Below are 23,447 nucleotides of genomic sequence, written 5' to 3' on the forward strand. Positions count from 1 at the left end.
TACTAAGAAGACAGGCAGGAATGGGATTTACAATACAGGAGAGATTTGGGGTTGGCATCTAAGTCTTTTAGGTAAGCTGGATCCTTCTGCTTTTTAAATTAAACCACATGCAGTTACCTCTGAAAATAATATAGCCATCTGTGCAAAACTATCCTGAAAAGGTTCTGTTTTGTTCCACTCTATCTAATGAGTAATGGGAAGGGGGGGGGAAGGCTTAATATGTCTAAGTGTTAAGACAGCAGTGGAAGATAAAACTTCCTGCAGCTCAATACTTTGTGAAATGGAATATATGGTCACATTTATTGGATTTACAAAGCATTTGGCAATTAGTAAAATGCTTTCACGTTGCATTACTTTTTAGACACATCAACTTAACATTTGAAGTTGCTAAATAATGACAACCCATTTTACAGGTGCCTAACTCAAGAGCCAAAAATCAAAATGACATTTAACAATGGGCTAGTATGTACCAGTACAAAAATAATATACTGCCATACTGGTATTCCTATTTCAAAAGCTGACATTAGCTGGCAACATATTCTATTATTGATATGGTTGTGCAGTTCTTAATTGCTTAATATAGTTTTTCATGCACTGTACTAGTCTTCATTAAATGTTTAGAATTCATTCTTATTGTTTTAAAAAACATTTAATTAAAAGTAACCCATAAGTAAATTCATTAAAAAAATAATTGGCTGTCAGAACAAAAAACAGTTGACCCTTGAACAACACGGGTTAGAGGGGTGTGCACTGCCTGCAGTCAAAAATCCATTTAGAACTTTTGACTCCCCAAAACTTTACTGATAGCCCACTGTTGACTAGAAACCTCACCAAATAAGATAAACAGTTGATTAACATGTATTTTGAATAGGTATTATATACTCTCTTCTTACAATAATGTAAAGAGAATACACTTATAGTACTGTAGTATAAAAAAATCTGCATATAAGTGGACTGATGTTCAATGGTCAACTGTATCCCTACTGTTGTGATTAGATTTTGGTTTAACATAAAAATGAATTTCTCCAAATTTTGCTTAACTGTATTTTATTTTTAAAAACATTTTATTTATTTGAGACAGAGGATGAGTTGGGGGGGAGAGAAGCAGAAGGGGAAGGAGGAGAAGCAGACTCTGCACTGAACAACCTATGACCCTACAATCAGGTCATGTTCTGAGCTGAAATCAAGAGTTGGACACCAAAATGACTAAGCCACCCAGATGTCCTTGGCTATATTTTCTGATTGGAAAACTAAATATATAATTAAATGGCAATTTTTGCATCTGCATTTTTTTCCTTTTCAGATTGCACTAATATGGTCACAAGTTTGACATCATAGTACATACCTAAATGCAATATTTGATAAGTATACTGCATAATTGTGGCAAGTTTCAAAATGCAAACTCTGAGTGATCATGCATTTCCGGTGTATTTGTATCTGAACCAACCACAATTCAGTCTATGCTTAACCTCCTCACTAGGTTTCAATTTATGCCTCAGCTAGGTCATGGACAGAAGCTGTTGTGTCTTTTTGCAGACCCAGATTTTCAAGAGCAATGGAGTGGAACTCAAGTATTCCATGGAGCATGGTGGCAACATGGGATTTTGCTTTTGTTCAGATAAAAATGCGATTACTGACTATTGCTTGTGTGAGCCACCTAATCCCCCATGTTTTGGGCTAGCACAAAGGGTCTTTTGGTATCCCTGAATGAGGCCAGCAGGCAGTTTCTATAAACTTGTTTCTTCCTACGGGAAAAGTTGAAAACTAGAGATTTCCAGTCTTTTAACATGCTGTCAGTGACACAGCTGGAACCAAGATGGGACTCATAACCACATTTTTATCAAAGGTATTGAGAAGTAGCAGAATATGCCATCCCAAAATGTGCCACTTTAACATGTGGATACTTTTGAGCTGAAGGCAATTTGGGAAAAGCTTATTACCTCTCCCTTAATTGCCTAAAAGAATATAGATACATGGCTTATACCAGGAAGAGAGATAATTTTTTATATTTTATTTATTTATTCATGAGAGACATAGGGAGAGGGAGAAAAGCAGGCTCCCTGTTGGGAGCCTGATGTAGGACTCAATCCCAGGACCCTGGGATCATGACCTGAGCTAAAGGCAGATGCTCAACCACTGAGCCACCCAGGTGTCCCACTAGAGATAATCTTTTTAGATCAGAAAGACTTATCAACAATGGCATGGCAAACATTTGTTTACCCAACATTCACTCTTTTTATCTTTCTGTGAATTGTCTTCCCCTTTGAAGCCCCAGACTCCTATCCTCTCTCATCTGCTCAGGATGGTATATAAGCCTCAACTGGCCTGTGAGTTTCACATCTTTGTCAGCCTCCCATATCTATATAATGAAAATTCTTTTTCTCCTGTTAATGTTTTCTGTCTATTTAATTATTAGTCCAGCCGGGCAGCCCCAGGGGCACAGTGGTTTAGCACCGCCTGCAGCCCAGGGTGTGATCCTGGAGACCCTGGATGGAGTCCCACATCGGGCTCTCTGTGTGGAGCCTGCTTCTCCCTCTGCCTGTATCTCTGCCTCTTTCTCTGTGTGTCTCTATGAATAAATAAATTTTAAAAATCTTAAAAAAAATTATTAGTCCAGCCAATGAATCTAGAAAGTGAGGCCAGATACTTGGTTCCTGGACCTGTTTTGAAAGTGAATGCAGGGACTCCTGCGTGGCTCAACGGTTGAGTGCGCCTACCTTCAGCCTGGGGAATGATCCGGGAGTTCCAGGATGGAGTCCCACATCAGGCTCCCTTGTGGAGCCTGCTTCTCCCTCTGCCTGTGTCTCTGCCTCTCTCTGTGTCTCTCATGAATAAATAAGTATTAAAAAAAAAAAAGCAGAAGCAGAACTATTTTTCTATTAGTTGATTATTTTAGCTTTATATCCCATTTTGTTCCCTACTTGTGTTTTATGCATCTCTTCATCTCATGCACGCACGATCAATCATTACATTAACTTTGCCTTTTTCACCCAAACTCCCTGTTTACCCACTGCAGAAACCTAATGGGTACTGGATGGTAACATTTGTCTTAAAATTACCTGATGTACCTGATCATACCAGGTCCCAAATGGCACCTCATAGTCTAGAAGAATGCATACCTCTAGATTCTTTCAAGGCCTCTCACTTCATGGTTCAAGAAATTCTTCACCCTTTTCTCATGTATTTACCTCTTTCTCCAAACATATAAACTGTCCCTAGGCTCAACAGGGAAGGCAACTTTGGAAATGATCTCCTGCCTTCTCAGTGGGCTGCTCTTCTGATAATAAAGTTTTCTTTGCTTAAAACCCGGGGTCTCAGACATTGGCTTACTGCACAATGGGTGCACAGACAAGTTTGAGTTCAGCAACAAAAGAAAGAAAGGAAAATTTTTCACCAGCAACAATATGAACGCCTTTCACTACTATTTTTTTTTAAAGATTTTAAAAATTTATTCATGAGAGAGAGGGAGAGGGGCAGAGCAACAGGCAGAGGGAAGAAAAGCAGGCTCCATGGAGGGAGCCTGATGTGGGACTCGATCCCAGAACTCCAGGATCACGTCCTGAGCCAAAGGTAGATGCTCAACTGCTGAGCCATCCAGGCGTCCCTCACTAACTACTACTTTGAATAGTACAGGGATACAATGGATGAGGAAAGCTTTTGCATGAGGAAAGCTGAAATTCCATACAAGTACTACAAGATATATGCATGCTCTAATTCAGCAAAATGTCTACTACCACATGTAGTAGACTGAAACACATGTATCATAGTGTGACTTCCTATCTCCTGGATGGCTAAGGCTCCAAGTTCTGTGAGGTAATGTCATTATGTTACATTCTGATCTGTCTCATCTTATTGATCACTTTTGGCAAGAAAGAGCAGATGATACCAGAGCAGACTGTATAGTTGAAGAAACTGCATATACATTTTCCCTAGAGCACCAGTATTGTATTTGTATGGCCTCTAAGAAAACTGTGATATTAATGGTTTATGTTAGAGATCTTCTCATCAGGGAAATCATTCCTGAATCTGTGATTTGCTGCAGAATTAGGTTTTATTTGCCAAATCATTCATCAACCACTACCATCAGTTGTCATACCTACTTTGCTATGGTGCATTAAGACAAGAATCCCCTCAGAAGTAAATTCAACATCCAGCTCTGGGCCTGTTGCTCCAATTGTACCTGCCTTCCAAATGGCCGCTGCTATGGATGATGGTGGAACAGTTTCCAGGGCTTGAACACCTGCAGGCCCAGAGGGGGTTGGAGGAGGAAGCATCAGCTCAAAGCTAAAGAGGTGCAATAGGAGGTAGAAACTGCTGGTGGAGAGGCAGGTTTTGCAGGAGCTATGCTGCTGCAGCAGCAGCAACAGGAGGAAAGCGAAAAAACCCAGGAGGCCCCCAGGTCCTCCCACAGCCACATGCCTGTGACCACAGTGGCATGGATGGGAGTCTGTAACCTGTTGGGTTCCTGGGATAGAACAGTGAGAAGTCAGCGTAAGACCCCAAGGCACTAGCTGAAGCTGGCCTATTTTCATTTTCCTTGAGGTTTTTTTTTTTTTTTTGATGAGTAAAACTAAACCAAAAGTATATATGATTTTGTAGAATTCATCGAATATTACTTTTTAAAAGCTTATCTGTAACTTTACTTTGATTTACTGCTGGTAAATGAAATATGCCCAGATTTACCTTTAAATTAATTAGAAAGCCATGCATTAAAAACATTATTATATTTATTTATATTTCAATAACAAAGTATATAACATGGGTATAAAAATAAATATAATTAGATTATATTTATGTACATCATTTAAATTGATTAGCATTTAGTTTATCAACAAATAACAGACTAACCCTGAAATAATTCTTAGTTTGACAGTCTCAAGTAGAATTAAGATATTTAAGACATAAGGGAATACACACAATAATATATCCATTCTTGTCGTTCATTCAGAGGCATTACATGTTGACAAACCTGCATATAAAAAAAATAGAAAACTTTTACTTTGCTTTCACATGTTGTTATTTTTGGCTAATTTTTAAACAGGAAAACATTTCTAGACCCTATGCAAAACATATCCCTCTGCAGATAAAATTCTATACCATTTGTCCTTAGTGGGGAACTATAATATGACCTGGTGTCTAACAGAATAATTCAGCATAAATTCTACTCAAATATAGTATTTGATAGTATATAAATGTGGGTAAAGAGGAGCAGTGGAAAGGGGAGTAAATATCCTTTTCTCACTAAGCCTAGAGCATTTTCCAAAATCCTCACTGGGATTCTGTAGAATCTCTCCTCTTTATTTGGTTCTAGAATATTTTAGGATTTCATGGACAGAATGGAGGAAGAAAGGATAAGAATAGAAGGTTTTTTTTTTTTTTTTTCCTTTTTCCCTTCACTACACCAGTTCCAGGATCCCTGCCTTTGAACCTCTGACTAAATTAGAAACGTACAGCTCTGCTAACACCAGAAACTACAACTATTCCTGGCTCTTGACTTAGATGGTTATTTGAAACTTAGAGGCATTTTCTCTTTCAGGTTACATTAGAAAATCTTAATAATGTAGATGAAAATATTTTGGACTAGCAAAATTGCATTTAGTATAAGCACTACATTGTTTTTCTGTATGATGCTGCAAAGTACTGTCACGTACATTTTATTTTTATCTTTACATTAACCTTGTGAACTATCTAAAGCTGGTAATATTATACTAGTTTCACATTTAAAGAGACAGGAACAGAGTGGCTAAGTGAATCTCTCATAATCATTCAACCAAATAGAACTCTACTAAACCCCAAATCTCCTAATTCCTAATATAGGATGATAATAATATAAATATCATACTCAAAATAATTTTCGACTTCATTTCATATTTCCATTTAGTCATAATGTTAATAGTAAAAATATTTTTTCAAATTGATAAAAGAAAAAGCTTTAATTATAAAACACTGCATTACCATTGTAGATTTTGGTGCCACTTCTACTGCAAATATATTGAGTCCTCTGTTGTTTACGCAGTTTTTACTTAGCTCATTGTTGATATGAATAATCACTTTATTATCTGACTATATAAATGCAAACAAAATGATTATTACAAAACACTTTGTAAGTCTTATGATAGAGGTATTCACAGAATCAGTAGAAACACAGAAATTATTGAAACACAGAAACATTAGCTCAGACTGGGTTAGCAAGCAAGACCTAATGGAAGAAGCAATACTTGAGATACTTAGATGTCAGATCATAGATAATAGATAGCCTCTAGGATGGATAGGAAGCAAGAGAAGGCAGAATGAAGCTGGTCAATGAAAGAAATGTAGGTACCAAAGTATTCCCTTGCTAAAGAAGCTACAAGCACTCCCCAATGAATTCAAAGGGGCAGGATAACATTAGACTACCTGGATTCATTTCTCAGCTCTACTACTTAGCATGTGACCTTCTGCAAGGTATTTAACGTCCTCATGCTTCAGTTTCTCTGTGCGTAAAATACAGATAGTATTTATCTCATTGGGCTGTTGTGAGAAGTAGATGCATTAATAAATGTAAAGAGCCTAGCAAATGGGAAACTCTAAAATATTATTCATTTTGGTGCAGGGAAGTTTAATTTTCCTTGAGGGAAAGGAAGGAGATGGAGGGTTGAGAATTGATAGCTAACTAGAGAACTCAGAAACTGGTAAGATAGTGACTCCCAGCCACCCTTTTAGTTCTAATAAAATGTAGAGGATGGAAGGGAAAGCATGCTAGGTCTTAGGAATCACCCTTCAAAGCTTTATGATCCACTTGAAGATTGGAATCTCCTGGCTGGGGACCCTAGTCCTCTACCTCATTTTTAAGAATATATATATAATCTGAACCCATCCAACCTATGTTATTTATCTTTGTAATACTCCTCTCCAAATAAAGTTCTCTGTTTCTGCATTGTGGATGTTCCCACTCTTTCCTCTACACTTCACATTAACTGTCTCATGTTACTACTTACACTGTTTCTCTGCTTCTAATGGCTGTCTCTACATATCTAATCCTACCTCGTTTGTCTCCAATCCCATACCACAGTCCCCTTCCCCTCATCATAACTCCTTCCTCAACTTCTATGGTCCAAACTAACATCAACTACAAGAAACACAAAAACAGTAAAACTACTACACAAATAAACAGTCTTATATAACGTCCAATTATTCTCTGGCTTTTGAGAGTATTAATTTTGTCTTCCCAACCAGCCTATGAAAGCAGAGACCATATTACACTTATAGTGGCCCCTATAATGACTAGAAGAGTTAGTTACATAGTATGTACTCACATTGACTCAAAACTCAGCCAAACCTTAAGCACTTTAAGAAATTTATGGTAGGCATAACAATAATGTAAGTCTCACCCAGGAACTAGAAGAAATAACCCAACAGTCCTAAAAATCTAGCCATATAGAGTTAAGATTTTATGAAAATTTACGTTTCTAGAAAGCTTGGTATCCCTTAGCACTTATGCATGTATTCTCTTGGCCTGCAATATCAGAAGTAGCAGGGATGGTAGCTAAAGTTAGCAATAATTGGCTTGATAAAAATAGTTCCTGGGCAGTGGAATATATTAGATAAAATAATGACAATCTATAGAATTTCTGATATTTCAAAGTGTGTAAAAAGTTGGGTGAATTATTTTGCTTTGTTTACATTTCTTTAAAACCCACTGTCTGTTATTTGAAATAATTATGTGTGAAGACAAACTACTTTGTACCCAGATTATGCTCTATCTTCAGAGATCCAAAATATTTAATTTTCATAATATAATTATCTCAAACTTTTAAAAAATGCATAAAAATTATGATGCTCAATTTGAATTAGAAACCAGAGAAGAACTGCCCATTATAAATATTATTAATACAATGTGATATTAATTACTATGTAAGAATAGAATAAGAAAGAAGATGGAACACATTAGTAAACAATGCAGTTATGAGGAGAACCACCTCATAAATAATACCTTGTTTTCAATAACTGATGTTATCCAGGTGTCATGCTTATAAGTATGTACAATTATATCTTCATAGCCATCCATTACCCTGGCATTGCCTTTGTTAAGAACAGATTTACAGATGGCCTTCTCGAGTTGCCCACTGCATGCCTCCATATGGACAGCTTTAATTCTTGGCTTGCATTTGTCTGCATAGATATCAATGATAAATGGACATGCCTGATAAGAAAGAAAAAACAAATCTTGCTTTAGCTTTCTGATAGAATTTAAAATAAATAATTATTAATATGTTTATAATGACTTAAGATGTACTGTACCTTCTAATTTGTCCTTTTCAATACACATTTAGATTTTAGTACTATCAATCAAATAATATAAAAAGCATGAAACTATGATTCTTTTTGTTAGCATGTTAACTAACAATTTTCACAGAAAAGGAAAGAAAATCAGGACAGTGCAGGGTGGCTCAGCAGTTTAGCGCTGCCTTCAAGCCCAGGGAGTGATCCAAAGACCCGGGATCGAGTACCACATAGGGCTCCCTGCATGGAGCCTGCTCTTCCCTCTGCCTGTGTCTCTGCCTCTCTCTCTCTCTCTCTCTCTCTCTCTGTCTCTCATGAATAAATAAAATCTGAGAAAAAAAAAAAAAAAAGGAAGGATGATTTTAAAAAAAAGAAAAAAGGAAAGAAAACCATAATCTCAAGCAAATCAGTAATACCTCCTTTAAGTCACAGCACCACCCCTCCATTTGGTTTAAAACGAATATATGTCATATTAGTTATTTAATATCCTTTTCTAACTTTAAGGCTACAGAAAGAAATCATCAAGGGAATATAAAAGAATTATTATATTTACAATTATAAACTTAAATCATGGATATAGAGCACCAAAAAGAATGTAGAAAAAGAAATGTACAGCTCAAAGTTAGTGTAAAAGTACCTTCAAAATCTGAGATCTAGGTGAATTCTGCATTTGTAAATGGATCTTTCTAATGTCCCTTATAGTCTTTACCATAGCCAAAAGATAGTGAACACAACACAGGAGCCTTTGTCTCTCTGTCCAACCAAGTCCTCCTGCCTTGTTATAGTCCCAATACTCTGATCATCCAGATCCCAGAACAAATAAAGCTCTTTCCTACATCAGAGACTTTGTGTATAGTATTCTATCTGCTTGGAAGATTCACATCTTTTTACGTGGGTATCTTCAGGTTGAGGCTTATGGATCACCTCTGCAGAGAGAGTTGCTCGGGTCTTCCAATCTCCTGTCCCCCCGCATTATTCTTCCCTAGTTTGGTCTCTGGTTTGTTTCTTTCCAAATGTTTCTGAAATGATTTTATTTTCCATTTAATTTATCATTCTTCTTCATGGAATGTAAACACCATAAAAGCAAGAATTCTGACTATTCATCATTGATCTTTGGTGCCTCTTTATTACAGACTCACCACATGGTAGGCATCCAATATATTTTCTGTTGAATAAATAGTGAATTTATACATACAGCTGGTCATCTTTTTATTTGGGGGACAAAAGAAGTCTGAAGTTAGCAGAACATCAGCAGAAATTTTTATTTTTAAGAAAGTTTTTAATGATTCCAACCTTTGGCAATAATAAAGTCATTCTTTTTTTTTAAGATTTTATTTATTTATTCATGAGAGAGAGAGAGAGAGAGAGGCAGAGACACAGGCAGAAGGAGAAGCAGGCTCCACACAGGGAGCCCGATGTGGGATTCCATCCCGGGACTCCAGGATTACGCCCTGGGCCGAAGGTGGCGCTAAACCGCTGAGCCTCCCGGGCTGCCCAATAAAGTCACTCTTATAAGAGAGACAGTAAAATGAAACATCATTGGACTAGAAAGCAGAAGATCTGGGTTTGTAATTGGATTTTGCCATTTGCTTGCTATGTGACCTGGAGAAGTTAGTTAACTTTTATGAGGCTTAGTTTCTTCATTGAAAAAAATGGGAACAAATAGTATATATTCTGCCAAGGGTTGTTGGAAATATCTAATAGGTGATATGTGTGAAAATATTTTATAATGTAGAATTCTTAAAAAAAAAAGATTATGATAGTTATAAGAATGATTATGGAATTTTATTTTTTTTTAAATATTTTATCTGGGGATCCCTGTGGCTCAGCGGTTTAGCGCCTGGCTTCGGCCCAGAGCATGATCCTGGAGTCCTGGGATGAGGTCCCACATTGGGCTCTCTGCATGGAGCCTGCAACTCTGCCTGTGTCTCTGCCTCTCTCATGAATAAATGAATAAAGTCTTTAAAAAAAAAAAGATTTTATTTATTTATTCATTATAGACATAGAGAGAGGCAGAGACACAGGCAGAGGGAAAAGCAGGCTCCATGCAGGAAGCCCGACACAGGACCCGATCCCAGGACTCCAGGATCATGCCCTGGGCCAAAGGCAGGTGCTAAACTGCTGAGCCACCCAGGGATCCCGATTATGGAATTTTAAAGGTTTATTTTTTCAGTATTGAACAGATTCTGGTATTTTGCTATTTTTCAAGGGTTGGTTATCATTTTTATTCAATCAAAGAATATCAATACATAAAGATTTATGAAAGTAAAAATCTTAAAAGGCCTTTGTTAAAAATTTTATTTATTTATTCATGAGACACACACAGAGAGAGAGAGAGAGAGAGAGAGGCAGAGGCACAGGCAGAGGGAGAAGCAGGATCCATGCAGGGAGCCTGATGTGGGACTCGACCCTGGCACTCCAGGATCACGCCCTGGGCTGATGAAAGATGCTCAACTGCTGAGCCACCCAGGCATCCCTGTTCTCTAAAACTTTAAAAATCTTTATCTACTCTAAAAAAAGCTTCCCTATAACTACATTATATTTTCTGTTCATGGGCTTGATCTTTTATTTATAGGATAGTATAGGAAGGATACTATAAGCAAGAATACTATTCATTATAAATTGTTAATTGCAGAATTACCAATATACAGTAAGGAAGATGAGGAAGACTGTAATAATAAAACCCAGCTTAGGCCATGATACTTATATTTAGCACAAAATTTGGCTCTCAGCTACCTGTTAGCAAGACAAAACTGAGGTAAGATATCACATAGCTCTCAAAATCTAAAAGAAAAGAAGTAAAATTCTCCCAGTTCTGAATTGTAAAAGGAATTTACACAATGAAATTCTTTTTAAAAAATAGGAAAAAGAGGGGATCCCTGAGTGGCTCAGTGGTTTAGCATCTGCCTTCAGCCCAGGGCGTGATCCTGGAGTCCCGGGATTGAGTCCCAGGATTGAGTCCCGCATCAGGCTCCCTGCATGGAGCCTGCTTCTCTCTCTGCCTGTGTCTCTGCCTCTCTGTCTGTGTCACCCATGAATAAATAAATAAAATCTTAAAAAAAAAAAATAGAAAAAAGAGGGAGAAACTAGACATGTGTTTTGTATATTCAATAAAGGAACAAATTATTAAGTCATGGTGAAATAGAGGCAATGCTCTTGTAGTAAGAACAATAAAGAAGTTATGTTGCTCTTTGATAGCCTTCAGAGGTTGATACAGTGAATGGATAATCTATTAATTCTGAAGACTGAATTAGAGGGTTTAATAAGAAAAAATAAAGTAAAAATGACTGGTTATGCCTGACTATGGAGGGAAAAAATAAGACAAACTGAGAGTACATAATAAATTCTAGAATAATTAAAATAAATGGAATTTTGTCTTGGTCTACTAAAACCATTCAAATAATGAGATTTCCAAAAATCCTAAGTCCTTTCCCAAAATGTAAACTGTAACTGATACTTTGATTATTCTTTGTGACATCATATCTATTAATTTAATAGGTGGGATCAAATTAGAATTCACCTAGACATTAGATTTACCTACATTATACATGATTCAAGAAAGTACCACAGAAGGTTTCCAAATTCCTCTCAGCAAAAGACTCAATATTCAAACCAACTGGAACACATTCATAAGACTACAGACCGATTCTTCCTAGATTATTATAAACCTTTTATTTTTTTCAAATATGAAAATGTCAGGTCATGCTCTTGGTATATTAACTCAGTAAAATCGCACATATCAAAGAATCACTGCAAATTAAAGCTAATATCTTAACTGAATAGCCTCCTTGTCTTAGAACAATTATAAGCATTAACTAAATCAGTCAGAACAACTTCAGGTCTTACATGAACCATTTATGTTTTTATATTTACTTTAATACCAGTATAGTTAACCAGTGTAATATTAGTTTCAGGAGTACAATATAGTGATTCAGCATTTCCATGCATCAACCAGTGCTTATCACAAGTGTCCTCTTTAATCCCCATAACCTATTTTCATGCATCCCTCCGAGCTACCTCCCCCTACTCGAATCCTTTAAATCAAATGTTACCACATATATACATTCCTATCACTAGTGGAAAGTACCTAACATTTTTATACCAATTAGTTAATTGTGAATTGTTGTTTTCTCCTAGCATTACTGTCTGCTGGTGTAACATTCTCAGTCCAACAACTCTATAAACCTTACTGAATTAGGACAATGTCTCCACTATTATTCTGTAAACCAAAAGTATCTATGCTAAGAAGACTTTTTGGATGTTCCTGACTAAATTTGGATGCTCCTGACTAAATTTTGTTTGTTAATGGGTCTCATACTAAAGAAAGAAAGAAACGAAAAATAACACTAGGTTTGACATACAGTAAGTTGCCTAGTCTCTTGTAAAACCTCTTTCCTTACCATGAGATACACTCAAATGACGAAACTGTGGCTCTTTCTCAGACATAAGTAAAATATATAAACTAATAGCTAGTATGCTTTTAGAATAACTTTTTAAAAATGCTATAGAAAAAAAAGGGGGATTTCTTTTCCCCCTCTGATCAGGTACCCTTTAAAAACGAACAAGGAGGGATGCCTTGGTGGCTCACTGGTTGAGCGTTGGCCTTTGGCTCAGGGCATGATCCCGGGGTCCTGGGACTGAGTCCTACATCAGGCTCCCCATGCAAGGAGCCTGCTTCTCCCTCTGTCTGTGTCTCTGCCTCTCTCAATCTGTGTCTCTCATGAATAAATAAAATCTTAAAAAATAATAATAAAAGAACAAGAGTCCTGGGATCAAGTCCCACATCAGGCTCCCTGCAGGGAGCTTGTTTCTCCCTCTGCCTGTGTCTCTGCCTCTCTCTCTCTCTCTGTGTCTCTCATGAATAAATAAAATCCTTAAAAAAATTTTTTTTAAAAAAACAAACAAGGGTGCCTGGGTGGTTTGCTTGGTTAACCGTCCAATTGTTGTTGGTTTCAGCTCGAGTTGTGATCTCATGGGTTTGTAGGATCAATCCGCCAGTCAGGCTCTGGGCTCTGCAAGGAGTCTGTTGAAGTTCCCTCTCCTCCTCCCTGTGCACTCTTCTGCTTTCTCTCTCTCAAATAAATAAATAAATCTTTTAAAAAAGAGTTTTATCTCAAAAATCCTTCTTGCCTATGGTTTCAAAGGCCAATGACATCAGTAAATGCTGTAAAATGTCTTAAATTGCTCTTAACTAATTTCTCTTATTAAGCTAAGGGAGTGTAGTAGATACAGTATTATTCAAAGATTTGAAGTTAATTTTGCACCATAGTCAGAATGTGGGATTCACTGAACTGTTCGGTTAAAGTAGGATATAAAAAGTTACTGTAACTATTTACTTCTTATTTTTTAAAATGGCAAAAAAATTATAGAGAACTTCTCAGAAAAGAGGTTTAAAAGAGATTTTGAATGATGTCAAAGCTAGGTCTTAAACCAAAGTCTCAATACACTTTGTTGATACTACTACTATTATCCTCCTGAGCTGATGTATTTGGAGAAAGGACAGATACTATTTTTAAGTATATAAACAACAAATGTACTATTATCTGATGCATGGCGTGAAACTCATTAGTTCTTTATTTTAAACTTGACACCAAATACAGAATTTAAGAAGTAAGGCCTCATTTTTATTATTTCTCTGGCTTACTGCAAGTCTTAATAGTAATAGCTAATATATACGCAATATATATATAAGTCAAGCACCATCCCAAGTGTTTTACAAATATTAATCCAAGGAGTATTTTTTGTCAAAAGATCAGAATTCCAATTCTTATACAGACACATTCCCCTTATTTTTAGGCTTTATTCTTTAGGACAAAGAATTCCCTATAGAAATGAGACTTTAGCAACTAAAATAGCCATCACCAATTAAGAAACAGAATTTTTTAATTACCAATTTTTTTCTGCATCTCATATACTCAAACTCCTTTGTTCCTGAATTACTTAAATGTTGGCAGTAACTAAATTTTAGGTAAGAACAGGAACTTAATTACATAAACTAGCAGAAACACATTGCTGCACTCACTATTCATATATTGAAGTTCAAGGATTTGAGTGCCCAATTCAAAAGTCATGTGTCAAGAAAATGTTAACAAAGTAAATTATTATGGACATTAAACCCACTGCAAAACTTTCTGATTGCTTTACCTCTGTCAATTCCAGAGCTTTATTGTAGCCCATTGAGTGTAGAGTTACCCAAAGGTCACGAGGATCTCCTTCTCGATCATTGGCTTCCATTAGATTTAGATCCATAAAGCCTTGTCTTGTTAGTTCATTCTTCTTTGTATCAAAATTGTCTGTCAAAAAAACCAAAAGCTTCTTTCTTACCTAATTTTTTAAAAGGTTTATTTCAGAAAGAGTGTGTGTATGCAAGAGCAGGGGGAGAGACAGAGAGAGAGAGAGAGAGAGAGAAAGAGAGAAACATAACCCTGCCAAGCACAGACCCCAATGTAGGGCTCCATCCCATGACTCTGAGATCATGACTTGAACTGAAATCAAGAGTCAGATGCTCAGGCAGCCCAGGTGGCTCAGCGGTTTAGAGCCCAGCGTGTGATCCTGGAGACCTGGGATTGAGTCCCGTATCAGGCTCCCTGCATAGAGCCTGCTTCTCCCTCTGCCTGTGTCTCTGCCTCTCTCTCTGTCTCTGTCTCTCTCTCGGTCTCTCATGAATAAATAAAATCTTAAAAAAAAATCCAACTTCAAGACGTTCTTAAAGCTATAGTCCTCAAGGTAGTGTAGTAGTGGCAAAAGATTAGACAAACAGATCAGTGTAATAGAATAGAGAGCCCAGAAATAGACCTGTACAATATACAGGACTGATATTTGACAAAGGAACAGTCAATTCATAGGAGAAAGGATAGAAGGATAGTTTTTATCAATAAGTGGTGCTAGAACAACTGGACATCTATAGGCAAAAAAATAAATGTAAATAAGGATCTTACATCTTTCACAAAAATTAACTGAGTCATAAAGCCAAAGTACAAATCTATAAAATTTCTGGAAGATAACAGGAGAAAATCTGGGTGACTCTGTGTTTTGCTAAAAAGCACACAAACCAAAAGCATGACATGTGAAAGGAAAAATAGTTAAGTGGGATTTCATTAAAAGTAAACATTTTTGCTCTGTGAGAAACACGATTAAGAGAATGAAAAGACAAACCACATACTGGGAGAAAATACTTGCAAAACACAGCTAATAAAATTTGTATACAATATATACAAAGAACTCTTCAAACTCAAAAATAAGAAAATGAACACTTCAATCAAAAAATGAGCAAAATATTTGAACCTCACCAAACAAGATATACAGATGGTAAATAAGCATATGAGAAGATCCCATCATTAAGGAATTGCAACTTAAAACAAGATACACACCTATTAGAATGGCTAAAATCCAAAAAACTAACAATACCAAATGCAGAGGAGGATGTGGAGCAACAGGAATTCATTCATTCCTGGTGGGAATAAAAAATGGTACAGCCACTTTGGAAGACAATTTGGCAGTTCTTTTAAAGTTAAACATAGGTTTACTATACCAGCAATCACTAAATTGAAATGAATTGACACAAATTGAAAACTATATATACACAAAAATATGCACGAGTGTTTTTTTTAAAAGATTGTATTTATTTATTTGACAGAGAGAGAGAGAGCGAGAGAGAACAAAAGCAGAGGGAGCAGCAGAGGGAGAGAGAGAGAAGCACATTCCTGCTGAGCAGGGAGCCCAATGTGGGGCTTGATTCCAGGACCTCGGGATCATGACATGGGCTGAAGGCAGATGCTTAACTGACTGAGCCACCCAGGTGCCCCTGCACATGGCTATATTCGTAATTGCCAAAAATTGGAAATAACCAACATGTCTTTATAGGTGAATGAATAAACAAACTATGGTACCTTCATACAATGGAATTATTACTCAGTGCTAAAAAGAAATGAGCTATCAAGCCAAAAAAAGATGTCTAAGTATGAAATTTTCATATTGCTAAGTGAAAGAAGCCAGTCTGAAAAGGCTACATACTGCATGATATTTCAACAACAAGGCACTCTTGAAGAGGCAAAACTAGAGAGACAGTAAAATGATTAGTGGTTGCCAGAGGTTTGAAGGGATGAATAGATACATGAATAGGTAGAGCACAAGGGATTTTTGGGGCAATTAAATTATTCTGTATGATACTGTAATGGCAAGTACATGACATTATATATTTGTCAAAATCCAGAGAACTGTACAGCACAATAAAACCTTAATATAAGCTATGGATTTTAGTTAATAAAAATGCATCAGTATTGTTTCGTCAATTTTAACAAATGTGTCATACTAATGGCAAGATGTTAAAAATAAGGGAAATTGGTAGAGAGTGGAGAAGGAATATATGGGAGATCTATGCAATCTTTACTATAAACCTAAAACTGCTCTAAAAATAAAGTCTTAATAAAAAATAATAAAAATTAAGGTAACTTTAAGTATAAAAAAAGTTTATTAAAATGATCTTCCAGATAAATAATACATTTTCTCATTTTCATGGAGAAGGATGGATAAAATTAATATTATGTAAGACAAGAAAAATAAAATCTTCGGAACTTAAAAAAAGTCCAATTATTTGCAATAGTTCAATGCTGATGAAGGAGACATTCCCTCCAAATCATTTTTTAAGTCAACCCAGTCTTGAGGAATTTTTTGCAGCAGAGTATTCAAGGTTCTGGAGTTTAACTGCCTGGGTGTGAAACTCAGCTGTGAAATTTTACCCTCTTTTTTTTTTTTTTTTTTTTTTTTTTTAATTTTACCCTCTTTGATTCTGTTTCCTTATTTGCAAAACAAGCGTAAGAATATACCTCAGAGAGCTGATGTATATAGAAGTACTTCCAACTGGGGGCACCTAGGTGGCTCACTTGGTTAAGCATCTGACTTGATTTCAGCTAGGTCATGATCTCAGGTCATCAATCTCAGGGTTGTGAGATTGAGCCCTACACTGGGCTCTGTACTGGGCATGGAGTCGGCATAAGATTCTCTCTCTCCGGCAGCCCCAGTGGCCCAGAGGTTTGGTGCCACCTTCAGCCCGGGGTGTGATCCTGGGGACCTGGGATCGAGTCCCGCGTTGGGCACCCTGCGTGGAGCCTGCTTCTCCCTCTGCCTGTGTCTCTGCTTCTCTCTTTCTGTGTCTGTCGTGAATAAATAAATAAAATCTTAAAAAAAAAAAAAAAAGATTCTCTCTCTCCTTCTGCCTCTCCTACCATTTTTCTCTAAAAAAAGAGAGAGAGAGAGAGAGAGAGAGGGAGTACTTAGAACTAGTATATAGTAATTTCTCAAAAGATGAGAATTATCGGGCAGCCCCGGTGGCTCAGCAGTTTAGCGCTGCCTTCAACCCTGGGCATGATCCTGGAGACCTGGAATCGAGTCCCACGTCAGAGTCCCTGCATGGAGCCTATTTCTCCCTCTGCCTGTGTTGTGTCTCTGCCTCTCCCTCTCTCTCTCCGTGTTTCTCATGAACAAATAAATAAAGACAAGAAAAAAAAGATGATAATTATCAATTCTACCAATTAAATTATTATTTTTTAAGTAGACTCTACTCAGGGCCTGACCTCACAACCTTAAGACAAAGATCTGAGCTGAGTTCAAGAGTCAGATGTTTAACCAACTGAGCCACCCAGGCTCCCCCAATTTAATTAAACTAAAACTTTATTTATCAGAAACTTTACCTTAAGAAAATTCTAATTATGATTCACTCTTACTGAATGTGCTCTAATACCAACAATAGACAATCAAAAGATTGTATCATTAAAGTTATAAGATGATTATATCTTCCTAAAAATAATATTCTTTTTATTATCAATCTTGTTATTCAAAGCTTAATAACAGATCTTGGAAACTAGCCCTTTATCTGATACGTCATTTGCAAATATCTTCTCCCATTCTGTAGGTTGTCTTTTAGTTTTGTTGACTGTATCCTTTGCTGTGCAAAAGCTTCTTATCTTGATGAAGTCCCAATAGTTCATTTTTGCTTTTGTTTCTTTTGCCTTCGTGGATGTATCTTGCAAGAAGTTACTGTGGCTGAGTTCAAAAAGGGTGTTGCCTGTGTTCTCCTCTAGGATTTTGATGGAATCTTGTCTCACATTTAGATCTTTCATCCATTTTGAGTTTATCTTTATGTATGGTGAAAGAGAGTGGTCTAGTTTCATTCTTCTGCATGTGGTCCAATTTTCCCAGCACCATTTATTGAAGAGACTTTCTTCCAATGGATAGTCTTTCCTCCTTTATCGAATATTAGTTGACCATAAAGTTCAGGGTCCACTTCTGGGTTCTCTATTCTGTTCCATTGATCTATGTGTCTGTTTTTGTGCTAGTACCACACTGTCTTGATGACCACAGCTTTGTAGTACAACCTGAAATCTGGCATTGTGATGCCCCCAGATATGGTTTTTTTTTTTTTTAAATTCCCCTGGCTATTTGGAGTCTTTTCTGATTCCACACAAATCTTAAAATAATTTGTTCTAACTCTCTGAAGAAAGTCCATGGTATTTTGATAGGGATTGCATTAAACGTGTAAATTGCCCTGGGTAACATTGACATTTTCACAATATTAATTCTGCCAATCCATGAGCATGGATTATTTTTCCATCTCTTTGTGTCTTCCTCAATTTCTTTCAGAAGTGTTCTATAGTTTTTAGGGTATAGATCCTTTACCTCTTTGGTTAGGTTTATTCCTAGGTATCTTTTGCTTTTGGGTGCAATTGTAAATGGGATTGACTCCTTAATTTCTTTCTTCAGTCTCATTGTTAGTGTATAGAAATGCCACTGATTTCTGGGCACTGATTTTGTATCCTGCCACACTGCCGAATTGCTGTATGAGTTCTAGCAATCTTGGGGTGGAGGCTTTTGGGTTTTCTATGTAGAGTATCATGTCATTGGCGAAGAGGGAGAGTTTGACTTCTTCTTTGCCAATTTGAATGCCTTTAATGTCTTTTTGTTGTCTGATTGCTGAGGCTAGGACTTCCAGTACTATGTTGAATAGCTGAGTGAAGTAACTCAATCGGAGAAGGACAAACATTATATGTTCTCATTCATTTGGGGAATATAAATAATAGTGAAAGGGAATATAAGGGAAAAGTGTGTGGGAAATATCAGAAAGGGAGACAGAACATGAAAGACTCCTAACTCTGGGAAATGAACTAGGGGTGGTGGAAGGGGAGGAGGGCGGAGGGTGGGGGTGAATGGGTGACGGGCACTGACGGGGGCACTTGACGGGATGAGCACTGGGTGTTATTCTGTAAGTTGGCAAATTGAACACCAATAAAAAATAAATTTATTATTAAAAAAAACAAAGCTTAATAATATAAATCAATATTTATTTCTTGTTCCTGATTATACTATATAAACTTTCAGTCAAAAAGAGATATATTTTTGAAAACTTTTGTATTAATAACACTTCTACTTTATTTGCTGTTTAGATAGATAGATTTAGCAGACTCCCACCTGGCTCACTGATTTTGTCAAGCTTAGACCATTTTAAGAACCAAAGGAGTAGATACATTGTTACCCCAATGACACCAATATGTGAGCTAATCTGCCTCCTGACTGCATTCTGGCCTTCTTACTCTGTGATCCATAGCTGGCTATGGCTTTTTGGTTTTCCCTTTGATCTTTCAGTCCTTGGCTTAAATACACAAGTCCTACCCTCTTCCCAGACTTCTCCTAAGAGATAACAGAATTTGTCTCATTCTCAGTATTTTTCTTTGCCCAGCTTGGTATTTTTAGTTTTTATACCTCCATGTACTTTCTTAATTCAGCTCAAATACAAGAGACTAAAGAATTCTTAACATATATAAAGAACTTCGTGGAGGGCCACCTGGGTGGCTCAGTCAGTTAAGTATCTGCCTTCGGCTCAGGTCATGATTCTGGGATCCTAGAATCATGTCCCACGTGCTCAGCAGGGGACCTGCTTCTCCCTCTCCTTCCCACTTGTGTGTGTTCTCTCTCGCTATCTCTGTCTCTCTCTGAAATAAATAAAATCTTAAAAAAAGAACTTCCTTGAAACTGCTTAATTTTTAATAAAACCCTAGCCTATTAGTTCTTTGCTGCCCTCTCCTGGGCACAGTTTGGGGCTCTTGACAACTTCAATCCTATTAGTATCAAAGAGCTGGGACAAAGTTTTTTTTCATTCTAAGTTCCAAAGAGCAAGGGCTAAAAATGAAATTACATTTAAGTAATTGATATTTTCTTTTGACTTACATATTACAATAACTATCAATTTAAGGAAAACAAATGTTTACATCTTTATGGTCTATACACAATGTTATTCCTTTTTTTTTTTTAAGACTTTATTTATTTTCGAGAAAGACGGAGAGTGTGAGCAGAAAGGAAAGCAAGGGAGAAGGTGAAGTAGGCTCCCCACTGAGCAGAAAGCCTGCCTGGATCATGACCTGAGCCAAAGGCGACACTTAACAGACTGAGCCACCCAGGTGCCCCACAATGCTATTACTTTTTAACTGTCCTAATTGCCATAATAATATTCTATCTTCATAGTTTTATATTTTATTTCTTTTTTTTTTTAATTTTTATTTATTTATGATAGTCACACAGAGAGAGAGAGAGAGAGGCAGAGACACAGGCAGAGGGAGAAGCAGGCTCCATGCACCGGGAGCCCGACGTGGGATTCGATCCCGGGTCTCCAGGATCGCGCCCTGGGCCAAAGGCAGGTGCCAAACCGCTGCGCCCCCAGGGATCCCTATATTTTATTTCTTAATGATGAAAGGATGCTACAGATTTTTAATATATCCACTAAGAAAAAGAAAAGTGTAGGGTGCCAGGGTGGCTCAGTGGATTAAGTGACTGACTCAATTTCAGCTCAGGTCACGATCTCAGGGTCATGGAGATTGAGCCCTGCATCTGGCTCTGAGCTCAGCACAGAGTCTGCTTGTCCCTCTCCCTTCTCCCACTTACGTACCTCTCTCTCTCTCAAATAAATAAAACCTAAAAGACAAGAAAAAGATAAGTGCTTACCTCGGCAGACAGCCCAAGCATCCTCATCACATTTCTCACCACTTGTTCTCAATTCAAAAAAATTATATTCTTCTAGGCTTAGAAGACCATTTCCATCTAAATCAATTACTTCAAATATATCTGATAAAGTTGACCTAAAATTATAAAGATAGGAAATTATTTGTCCCCAAGGCAACTAGACTAAAAGGAAGTAATATTAAGGCATTAAAACAATTTTTGTGAACTTAAATGTATCTAGATATATTTCTTATTCAGTCTAATATGAGATAAACAAGGTTTAAAAAGAACCATAGTATCTCATAGTATCTCATAGTAAGAACTCAATGAATAGTAATTCCCTCCTTCCTTTCTACTTTCTCTTCCGGTTTTCTCGTCCTTCCCCCTCTGCCTCCCCCTCCTCCTCCTTCTTTTTCTTTTTCTTCTTCCAGATATTATCGTATATATCTAGGGTATGAGAGAACCACCTAACCACCATTTGGATTTCATATTTGACAGTTATCTAAGTTAACAGTGCAACTAGCAGGGTCTATTCCTAAGGCAGTGTCTAGTCAGGTAGAAATCTATACATGTGTGACTAAAGTTATTTTGCCAAATGTGTGGAACCCAGAAATGAATGGCAATCCCAGACCCGTGAATGGAAAGTCACTTTCAGATGCCCAGTGAATGAGCTGAATTACTGAATTAGAATCTGGGGGTGGGGGTGGATAGGCAATTGATCTATAACCAATCTAGATGTTATAGTCCTAACCTTAACAAACAAAACTTACCTAAATTCCTTTGTAAGAAATAATTCCCCTGTTTCATCTCTGTACACAAGTTGGGCCTCTTCAGTTATTGGTTTTCTTTCTTTCCTTAGCCTACAGCCAGTTGTGGAAGGAATTAACCAGTAAATTCCAGGTCCTAGTTCACCAGTCCAACCAAATACCTTTTCTCAAAAGAATTAAAAAACAACCACCACTATTAGTCTTAATGATTTTTTATCTTTCTTCTGAAACAGAAGTATTATAAGTAATTTATCAATATTCACCAACTCTATTATGCTTCTATCAATTTTTTACAGGCTTCAAAATCTTTTTATTAAAGGTAGCCCTAGCACAAGACCATTAGATGTAGTTTGTAATATATTTTAAAAACAAACGCCTAATACTATAACAGGTAAGAAGTTATATAACTTCTAAATCTTCCCAATAATCTTCAAAAACATGTGATACAAACGATTTCAACAGGTAGCAAAGAGAGAGATCTCAGAATAATTTTTGAGTTACAGTTCCCCAGTTTGATTCAAATATAAAAATATGAAAAAAACAAATATAAAAAATGACTTATAAATCAAATTTCAATAACCAAAAGTAAAAATTAAATGTATTTCAAAGAGTTCTCTATTTGTATGAGCTACCCATATGTTTAAGAGTCCAGTCATGTAGACACAAGCACTGGAATCTAATTATTATGCAATATGGACTATAAAACTATAAAAGATGGTAGAATCCCAGATAAACCTGAACCTTATACAAAATTCTTTTCTATCACAGTATATTTATAATGAGTGCCAAGAATTTTGTATAAGGAACATTTTATTCTACTGTTTCATAAAAGAAAGCATAATGGCATCTCTCTGTGGACCTTCTAGGTGCATTCTGCAACCAAACAGCTTCCTATAAAACCTAGGGGTCATCTCTGTCAAATACATTAAATCTAAGCATCTTCTAATCATGTGTAATAGCCAAGGAAATAGCTATTTGCCTTTCAGCACAGAATCACCCTACAAAATTTTATCTAATATTGTGTCCCAAAACTTTCAAAACACAGATGTATTTTGGATCATCCCAGGGACTCATACACAAAATAAAAGTTGCTTATGTGAATTCTGGGTTCAGCCCTATTTCTGTCCTCACAAGTTCGAGGAACCATAATCATCCTAAAGTAACCACATCCTATCTTGATACAAGACACAATCTAATAAAACCAGGGTCATTTCAAAGACTAAAAGAATGACCAAATCCCTCCTTGGGAATATAATCTTGTAAATTGGCCAGATGTAGACTGATATCCAGGAGTGAAAAGCAGTTCCTGCTGTTCTTATGACATGTTATCCCAAGAACTTCCCTTATCTCCACATATAACCTTGAATTGCCACTGTGGATGGCAAACACAAAGCCTTCCATGGGCACAAAACTCTTCCTAAAGAAAATAAT

General features: G+C 36.8%; 1 protein-coding gene and 1 pseudogene across 4 annotated transcripts in view; both read right to left on the reverse strand.

Annotated features, from left to right (window-relative positions):
- Window positions 1-3,615: 3,615 nt before the first annotated feature.
- Window positions 3,616-4,417, reverse strand: LOC121500925 (annotated as a pseudogene).
- A 326-nt stretch (window positions 4,418-4,743) lies between these two features.
- EFCAB7 (EF-hand calcium binding domain 7) overlaps window positions 4,744-23,447 on the reverse strand; it is a 46,839-nt gene continuing 28,135 nt past the window's right edge. For 3 of the 4 annotated variants that reach the window (XM_041772006.1, XM_041772007.1, XM_041772003.1), the window contains 6 exons: window positions 22,020-22,177; window positions 21,253-21,386; window positions 14,407-14,555; window positions 7,973-8,182; window positions 5,956-6,063; window positions 4,744-4,969 (listed from right to left, as the gene is read on the reverse strand). In XM_041772006.1, coding sequence (XP_041627940.1) covers window positions 4,895-4,969; window positions 5,956-6,063; window positions 7,973-8,182; window positions 14,407-14,555; window positions 21,253-21,386; window positions 22,020-22,177 — 834 coding nt within the window. In that variant the 3' untranslated portion in view covers window positions 4,744-4,894. The remainder of the gene's footprint in view (window positions 4,970-5,955; window positions 6,064-7,972; window positions 8,183-14,406; window positions 14,556-21,252; window positions 21,387-22,019; window positions 22,178-23,447) is intronic. The other variant, XM_041772004.1, reaches the window with a different exon arrangement.

This window comes from Vulpes lagopus, chromosome 10, assembly GCF_018345385.1.
Source record: "Vulpes lagopus strain Blue_001 chromosome 10, ASM1834538v1, whole genome shotgun sequence".
Classification (NCBI taxonomy): domain Eukaryota; kingdom Metazoa; phylum Chordata; class Mammalia; order Carnivora; family Canidae; genus Vulpes; species Vulpes lagopus.